The 8,145-nt window shown below is 49.0% G+C and overlaps 2 protein-coding genes across 3 annotated transcripts in view; one reads left to right on the top strand and one right to left on the bottom strand.

Annotated features, from left to right (window-relative positions):
* The first annotated feature begins 28 nt into the window (after positions 1 to 28).
* SLC35B2 (solute carrier family 35 (adenosine 3'-phospho 5'-phosphosulfate transporter), member B2) lies at positions 29 to 2,990 on the top strand. 2 transcript variants are annotated; one of them, XM_006776400.2, is made up of 3 exons: positions 29 to 387; positions 572 to 726; positions 1,492 to 2,990. In XM_006776400.2, exons 1-3 carry the CDS (start codon positions 330 to 332, stop codon positions 2,425 to 2,427), a joined length of 1,149 nt encoding a protein of 382 aa, XP_006776463.1. In that variant the 5' UTR covers positions 29 to 329; the 3' UTR covers positions 2,428 to 2,990. The 2 variants fall into 2 exon arrangements, with proteins under 2 accessions (XP_006776463.1, XP_006776464.1); XM_006776401.2 differs by lacking the exon at positions 572 to 726 and having other exon boundaries at positions 307 to 387.
* A 117-nt stretch (positions 2,991 to 3,107) lies between these two features.
* Positions 3,108 to 8,145, bottom strand: part of HSP90AB1 (heat shock protein 90kDa alpha family class B member 1) — a 5,753-nt gene continuing 715 nt past the window's right edge. The window contains exons 3-13 of the mRNA XM_015572214.1: positions 7,528 to 7,704; positions 6,889 to 7,095; positions 6,634 to 6,793; positions 6,345 to 6,478; positions 5,905 to 6,213; positions 5,233 to 5,398; positions 4,869 to 5,059; positions 4,596 to 4,743; positions 4,198 to 4,466; positions 3,586 to 3,919; positions 3,108 to 3,490 (exon numbers count right to left, since the gene is read on the bottom strand). Of these exons, the coding sequence (XP_015427700.1) occupies positions 3,381 to 3,490; positions 3,586 to 3,919; positions 4,198 to 4,466; positions 4,596 to 4,743; positions 4,869 to 5,059; positions 5,233 to 5,398; positions 5,905 to 6,213; positions 6,345 to 6,478; positions 6,634 to 6,793; positions 6,889 to 7,095; positions 7,528 to 7,677 (2,178 nt within the window). The 5' untranslated portion in view covers positions 7,678 to 7,704 and the 3' untranslated portion in view covers positions 3,108 to 3,380. The remainder of the gene's footprint in view (positions 3,491 to 3,585; positions 3,920 to 4,197; positions 4,467 to 4,595; positions 4,744 to 4,868; positions 5,060 to 5,232; positions 5,399 to 5,904; positions 6,214 to 6,344; positions 6,479 to 6,633; positions 6,794 to 6,888; positions 7,096 to 7,527; positions 7,705 to 8,145) is intronic.

Here is an 8,145-nt window from a genome sequence, read left to right as displayed (position 1 = left end):
CCCGGGGAGGGAGGGAGCCCTGCCTGGACGGCGCCGGCCCCCCAAGGAGAGAGAGAGGCTCTTTGTCCCGCTGGGCTGCAGCTGAGGGGGGCGGGGAGCTGACTCCGGGCCCTTCTCCCGTGCAGACCCCTCTGGGTGACCCAGTGGGTGATGAGCTAACTGCTCCCTAACCCTGCTGTCCGCTGCCCCGCAGGTGGTGGGCAGTGGTGGTGCTGGTTGCCATCCCCTCCCTGGGGGCAGGTGGGGAGACCCCCGAAGCCCCTCCGGAGTCCTGGACCCAGCAATGGTTCTTCCGCTTCTTGGTGAATGCTGCTGGCTACGCCAGCTTCATGCTACCTGGCTACCTGCTGGTGCGGTACTTCAGGCGGAAGAACTACCTTGAGACAGGTGTGTGGGCCAAGGGTTGGGAAATGTGCTCGGTGCACAGGAAAAGTGCTGGCCAGCTGTCCCAGCCCGGATGTGGCTTGGCACGGGAGGGAGGGAGGAGAGCGGCAGGGCAGCTGGCTGCTCTGGAGAAGACCATGAGGTGCTGGGGAGAAGACTGGGGCTTGATTTTGCGTGCCTTCTTCAGGCAGGGGCCTCTGCTTCCCTCTGGTGAGAGTGTGTGTATTTGGCAATGAGCCCAAGGCCTCCGACGATGTTCCCCTGGCTCCCCGGACAGAGCCGGCGGAGACCACTCCTACGTGGCAGGCCCTGAAGCTGCTCTTCTGTGCGGTGGGACTCCAGGTAGGCGGGCAGGCGGGCAGGCTCTGCTTCTCTTCCGGCATTGGGTCACGGTGGGCAGGGGCTCTGGAACCAAAGTTTTCACCCTTCCAGTCCCAACAGTGTCTTAGTTGGTTATGTGTCCCCCTCCTAGGGGCACACTGTACCACCATCTTCTTAGAAGTGATTGGAGAAAATGTCCCCCCCGCCCCGTGATTTCTACTGTCTTATTATTACACTTTCTTCCACAATGATGTTCCATATACTGTACTGTAAACCCACTGATAAAAGTTTTGGGGGGAAGCCATTCAGCATTCTCCCACACTGCATGTGAGAAGGGGTGCCAAGATGCTGACCTCATGGCATTTTTGAGTGGACACTACTAGTCCTACCTCATATAACATGTCAAACTGATAGATGTCCAATTCGTGCCTGCCTGAATTGGTTGGAAATAGAAAATATTTGGCATGGACTCAGCTCTAACAAACCCTCCTGTGGGACAGACAGGGTCTGGGCAGTTCTAAAGCATTTGTTGTGTTTCACACACACTTGATTCCCTACAAGATAAATCCAGGCTTGAGAGGGAAAGGGAAACTTCCTAGTTACTACACAGAAGAACCAAATTATGTGTGCTGTCCTTTAAACTAGCGGTCGCCAACAAGTGGTCGGTCGGAAAGGCTGGCGACTGCTGCTTTAAACAGCCTTCTGAGGAAGAGGGAAGTTGATGAAATACTTTTTTGGCAACCTTTTTCTTATTTCTCCTTTTACTCTCCACCCTCCCCCATCCAGGTGTCTTACCTGACTTGGGGAGTGCTGCATGAAAGAGTGATGACCCGCAGCTATGGGGCCACAGCCACGTGGGCAGGTGAGCGCTTCACAGACTCGCAGTTTCTGGTGCTAATGAACCGAGTGCTGGCGTTTATTGTGGCTGGCCTCTACTGCCTCTTCTGCAAACAGCCCCGACATGGGGCACCCATGTACCAGTACTCCTTTGCCAGCCTGTCGAATGTGCTTAGCAGCTGGTGTCAGTATGAAGCTCTCAAGTTTGTCAGCTTCCCCACTCAGGTGCTGGCCAAGGCCTCTAAGGTGATCCCTGTCATGCTAATGGGAAAGTTGGTGTCTCGGCGCAGCTATGAACACTGGGAGTACCTGACAGCAGGCCTCATCTCCGTTGGGGTCAGCATGTTTCTGCTGTCCAGCGGGCCAGAGCCCCGAAGTTCACAGGCCACCACGCTCTCGGGCCTGATCCTGTTGGGAGGCTACATTGCCTTTGACAGCTTCACCTCAAACTGGCAGGATGCCCTATTTGCCTATAAAATGTCATCAGTGCAGATGATGCTTGGGGTCAACTTCTTCTCCTGCCTCTTCACAGTGGGCTCCCTGCTAGAGCAGGGGGCCCTCCTGGAGGGGACCCGCTTCATGGGGAGACACAGTGAGTTTGCTGCACACGCCCTGCTGCTCTCAGTGTGCTCCGCATGTGGCCAGCTCTTCATCTTCTACACCATTGGACAGTTTGGGGCCGCAGTCTTCACCATCATCATGACCCTCCGCCAGGCCTTTGCCATTCTCCTCTCCTGCCTCCTCTATGGCCATACCATCACGGTGGTGGGGGGCCTAGGGGTGGCTGTGGTCTTTGCTGCCCTCCTGCTCAGAGTCTATGCCCGGGGCCGCTTAAAGCAACGGGGAAAGAAGGCTGTGCCCATGGAGTCCCCTGTGCAGGTTTGAGGGACCTGACTGGCAAAGTGAACGGAAGATCCTTTTACCATACTGTTTTCCTCTCCTAGTGTGTAGCTTCTCACAGGTGGCTGACTCAAGGGCAAAATGCAAGCTTTCCTCAGTATCACAAACCAGCTCTGCAGTTAGGGGTGGGGAGGCCAGAAGGCCCCCTTTCCTTTTGCCTTAAGCCGCCAGTCCTCTGGTATGACTTGAGCCTCAGAGTAGAGTTCTGTTTGCAGAGGGGCGAAAGTTATCTTCCAGAAATTCCCTGAAGTCTTGCTGTTAGCTCTGCCACCAACCTCACCAGTGCTTGTCCCCTACCCTGAATACCCTTATAGATTCCTCCCAGGCGCCTGCATTTCTTACTCTGGTGATTGTAAGCAGAGTGCTGCTTTCCTAGGATAAATGACAGGTGGTGCTGTGCTAGGGGAGGGGAGAGCCCTGCCAGCAACACCACCCTCTGCTCCTGGATCCCATGGCTCTGCTCAGAGCCAGTTGCAGGTTTTGGTACTTTGAAAATGTAACTTTCTGCTCATAATTTTATTTTTATTAAATTAAACTGCTGCAATGGACTTGGTCCTATATTTTGGTGGAGTTAACATGATAGTTCTCTTCTCATATAACCTGTACTTCTGATGGCAAGGGAGACTTGGGATAGAGCAGCTAAGGGAACTCAAAAGGAGCAAAACTGTATAAAACGGCATCTTCTTTATTTTGCATACTTTAATTTCAGAACAAAATAAAAAAAACCCACAATACATAACACATCCAAAACTATGTCAAATATGAGAAGAGAGGGCTTGAGGCCACTGTAACCTGCCTTAGGAAAAGACAGGAGAGGGGAAAAGCCACTAAACATCAGAGGAAACCAGGTGGGCAACCAGGTGGGCTAGGGCCACTCAGGGCTGCTGGGGGAGCCAAGAAGACTATACAGAGGACACAAGGTCTGCAGGTAGAAACTCCTAGTCTACTTCTTCCATGCGAGAGGCATCCTCATCACCCTCAAGGGGGGGGATCTCATCAGGAACAGCAGCACTGGGTTCTTCTGCTGTCACTTCATCTTCATCAATGCCTACAGTGGGAAAGAATGTCACAAGAGATTTGACCCAAGTAGCATCTAAGTCAAATCTGTCCATATAAGAGCCATTCCCCAACAGGGGTACTCACCTAGGCCTAGCTTGATCATGCGGTAGATGCGGTTGGAGTGGGTCTGGGGATCCTCAAGTGAGAAGCCAGAAGAGAGCAGTGCAGTTTCAAACAGCAACACCACAAGGTCCTTGACAGCTTTGTCATTCTTGTCTGCCTCTGCCTTCTGGCGCAGAGTCTCCACAATGGGGTGGTCAGGGTTGATCTCCAGGTGCTTTTTGGCCATCATGTAGCCCATTGTAGAGTTATCCCTAAGTGCCTGGGCTTTCATGATACGTTCCATGTTAGCTGTCCAGCCGTAGGTGCTGGTCACAATGCAGCAGGGTGAAGATACAAGCCTATTGGAGATTGTCACCTATGGACAGTCACAAAAACCTTGGGTTTATATTAAATTGCATTACCACTTTAAAGTAAAAGTTGTGTGTATTTTAAGTTTTATCAGAAAAAAAATGCTCAATCTTTGCCAAATTTTAAGTATATAGCAGCCTTAAACCTGCTTCCTTAAGAGAGCAAGAGGTACGATGACTAAATTAAGTTGCTTAAAACTACTAATTGTGTAGCAACACGAAATTCTGAGGGAAACAGCCTTGAAGGCATTTATTACAAAATACATCAGTCCCAGAATTGGCTTACCTTCTCAACCTTCTTATCCAAGATTTCTTTCATAAGTTTGCAGAGGTTCTCAAACTTGGCCTTGCTCTCTTCCATTTTCTTTTTCTCCTCTTCATCCTCAGGTAGCTCCAGGCCCTCCTTGGTAACTGAGACCAAGCTTTTCCCATCAAACTCCTTGAGCTGCTGCACACAGTACTCATCGATAGGCTCTGTCATATATACCACCTCGAAGCCCCGCTTCCGCACTCGCTCCACAAAAGCAGAGTTAGCAACTTGCTCTTTGCTCTCACCTGTAGGTTATTACTGAATGTGAGTCAAAGACCAAAAAGCTTCATACCAGTTCCCAGGCCTCCCCTAAATGTCTCCCCCAGTCCCTACACCTCTAAGGAGGCTGTCACCAGACCCAGGCTCCAACGCACCAGTGATATAATAGATGGATTTCTGGGTCTCCTTCATGCGAGAGACATATTCTGAGAGAGAGGTCATTTCATCTCCAGACTGGGAGGTGTGATAGCGCAAAAGCTCAGAAAGGCGGCGCCGATTAGTCGAGTCCTCGTGGATTCCAAGCTGTAAGGGTGGAAAGAAAGAAAAACAATCTTACTTGGAACTAACCTCTTACTCTTCGTGTGAATGGAAAATAAAAACCCCTACATGGTAATTATAAAGAATGTAAGCATTTGCTGCCTCTTTACCTTTAGGTTTTTAGAGAACGCCTCGTAGAATTTCTTGTAGTTCTCCTTATCCTCCGCCAGCTCAGAGAAGAGCTCAAGGCACTTCTTAACAATATTTTTACGAATGACCTTCAAGATTTTACTCTGCTGGAGCATTTCTCGGGAAATGTTCAGGGGCAGGTCCTCAGAGTCAACCACACCTCGGATGAAGTCTGCAATCACAAAGGGAAGAAAGCTCAGTTAAAAAAAATCCATTCTTCCTCACTGAATCTTCCCTTGCTATTATAAAAAATCCTTAATTATCTAAGACTTTAGCCCCCATAAGAACGCTGAAGGCTTTATAGGATTTGCCCAACCAACTCCATTAGGGCAAGAGGGTACTCACTGAGATACTCTGGTATCAGCTCATCACAGCTGTCCATTATGAACACACGGCGGACATAGAGTTTGATGTTGTTCTTCTTCTTCTTGTTCTCAAAGAGGTCAAAGGGAGCCCGACGGGGGATGAACAGCAATGCCCTGAATTCCAACTGACCTTCTACAGAGAAGTGCTGAAATTCAAGACAAGCCAACAGTACATTTCAAGGTTAAGCATAAATTTTAGACCCAACCCAAGCTATCAAAATGCCTGGAACAAAGATCTTTCCTACACACTAGAGCATACTCATGGGGCAGCTGTTAAGAAAATTAAGCCCGCTAGGGGACTGTCTTGGGCGGGGGGAAAAAATGGACACATATGTAATATCCTTTGTAATAAATAATAAAATTTAAAAAAAAAAAAAAAGAAAAAAAAGAAAATTAAGCCCGAATATCCTAAATGAATCTAGAGAATAGTCAGGTCCGAACCCAGGATGTGTAAGGCTATCATGGACACAAAGAGATCATTGAAAAGGATGCAATTTCTGCACCCTAGAAGTGTCACCAGTAAGTAAACTCAGGTTGCTCCATGGCATTCACAGTTCCCAGCTACCAACAAGTTGGGCAAGTTCCATTTGTCTAATCAGCCACACCCTTCTACCTGCTCCTCCTATTGGGCCAGCATACAGGGTTTCCTCACCTTGACTGCCAAGTGGTCTTCCCAGTCATTGGTAAGACTCTTATAGAACTCTCCATATTCCTCCTGGGTGATGTCATCAGGGTTTCTGGTCCAGATGGGCTTGGTCTTGTTCAGTTCTTCATGGTCAATGTATTTCTCCTTAATCTTCTTTGTTTTCTTTTTCTTATCCTTAGCACTATCATCCTCCTCATCTGAGCCCACATCTTCAATCTTGGGTTTCTCCTCATCATCTTTATCTTCCTCCTCTTTCTCCCCTTTCTCTTCCTCTGCTTCATCATCACTGATTTCTTTCTCTCGTTCCTTCTCCAACTGAAAGTACCAGATACAATAGTTTTAGAGACAGAACATCAGGAAAAGGGAAGAAAAAAAACAAACAGGCACCACGCAATTCTCCAAAGCAGTAGGCACCATGCATGTGAGGGTTTCTAGCCCATACTCACATAAAGAGTGATGGGATAGCCTATGAACTGCGAATGCTTCTTCACCACTTCTTTGACCCGCCTCTCCTCCAAGTACTCTGTCTGGTCTTCTTTAAGGTGGAGGATCACTTTGGTGCCCCGGCCAATGGGCTCACCTAGAAAAAGGCAATCACAATGGAGTATAGAAAAAATGAAACTAAACGCAGAACTGTAGTGAAAGGCAACTGCTTTACAGATAGGACACTCAACATGTTTAGTACCGCCTTCCCCAGAGTGCTAACACAGTAACTTTATAGGAAAGCCCACCTACCATGGTCAGCCCGCACAGTGAAGGAGCCCCCGGCAGAAGACTCCCAGGCATACTGCTCATCATCATTGTGCTTTGTGATCACAACCACTTTCTCTGCCACCAGGTAGGCAGAGTAAAAGCCAACACCAAATTGTCCAATCATGGAGATGTCTGCACCAGCCTGCCAAAAAGTTTTTAAAAAGAAGTTTTTAAAAATAGCAAGCCAAATATGAACAAAAATACACATGGTGTGCGCCTAGCTGAAATACCACATACCTGAAGAGCCTCCATAAATGCCTTTGTACCAGACTTGGCAATGGTTCCCAGATTATTTATGAGATCAGCTTTGGTCATGCCAATGCCTGTGTCCACCAGAGTGAGGGTACGTTCCTGGGGGTTGGGGATGATGTCAATTTTCAGCTCTTTACCACTGTCCAACTTGGAAGGGTCAGTCAGGCTCTCATAGCGTATCTTGTCCAAGGCCTGAAAACACAAATTACAATTTATACAACTCCATCTCTTCACCCAAAATCCAAAACACTTTTTCATTTTTTACTCCCATATTAGCCTCAATTCTGATAACCCCTTAACTTGAGGTTTAAAAACTGCATGCAGCCCTGGCCAGTGTGACTCAGTTGGAGTGTTGCTCTGTCCACCAAGAGGTTGCGGTTCTATGGTCTCTCTCACGTTTTTCCTCTCAGCCCCACTTCCACTAATATTAGTGAGCATATCCTGGGTGAAGATTAAATAAAAAGGTACACAGGTGGGTCCAGTATCCCAGCCACCCACGTAGAGCAAAGACAAACGTTTTTGTAATGCCAGGTTTATCCCCTTCAATAGTAGATCCCACAAATATGCCCCCCCATAACACAAAAAATCCCCCCACATCACCCATGCAGACCCCCAAGCACTCACGTCAGAAGCATTACTGATCAGCTCCCTAAGGAAAATTTCCTTGTTGGAGTAGAAAGTATTGATGATGAGAGACATCAGTTGAGCTATTTCTGCCTGAAAGGCAAAGGTCTCCACCTCCTCCTCTCCATGGTGCACCACTTCCTCCGGCATCTAAAACAGGAATTACAGAGGAGCCCAACGTCAGACCGAAAGTCCCCTCCATCACAGTGAAGACAGAGAGAGTTCCTTCAGCTCCTTCGAGCTGGGCCTTTTCTTCAAAGTTTCGGGCCGTAAGGTCAGTCGGAACGGACACGGTCCTAACAAAGCGCAAGGTCAGGGTTTTGGAGGCCGAACTCCTCAGCATCACCTGGCAGCTCGTCAGAGACGCAGACACTCGAACATGAGCCCAGGGCGCTCACACGCGCCTTTAATGGTGGGGACCACCCACTCCCGCTCCATTAGCTTTCCCGGCCCCAGGTAAGGAAACCCCAAGGTCACTGGTTTAACGTAAACGGCGACGACCTGAAACTCCCCCGCCCCCGCCGGGCATGTGCCACCTCCCCGGGGAGGAGAACCTGAGACACTAAAACAAAGAGCCATAAAGCAAAGCCCGCTCGTGACCTTTCAGCACACGCCACT

This window comes from Myotis davidii, unplaced genomic scaffold (assembly GCF_000327345.1).
Source record: "Myotis davidii unplaced genomic scaffold, ASM32734v1 scaffold167, whole genome shotgun sequence".
Lineage (NCBI taxonomy): Eukaryota > Metazoa > Chordata > Mammalia > Chiroptera > Vespertilionidae > Myotis > Myotis davidii.
The sequence above is the reverse complement of the archived record's forward strand: the minus strand, read 5'-3'. Positions and strand labels throughout refer to the sequence as shown.

What these genes read in the sequence shown, in the direction of transcription:
- SLC35B2 (XM_006776400.2), top strand. Translation starts at nt 330, where the DNA reads ATGCTACCTGGCTACCTGCTGGTGCGGTACTTCAGGCGGAAGAACTAC. An exon ending in GAAGAACTACCTTGAGACAG is followed by an intron (nt 388 to 571) that starts GTGTGTGGGCCA and finishes TGCCTTCTTCAG; the next exon opens with GCAGGGGCCTCTGCTTCCCT. An exon ending in TCTGTGCGGTGGGACTCCAG is followed by an intron (nt 727 to 1,491) that starts GTAGGCGGGCAG and finishes TCCCCCATCCAG; the next exon opens with GTGTCTTACCTGACTTGGGG.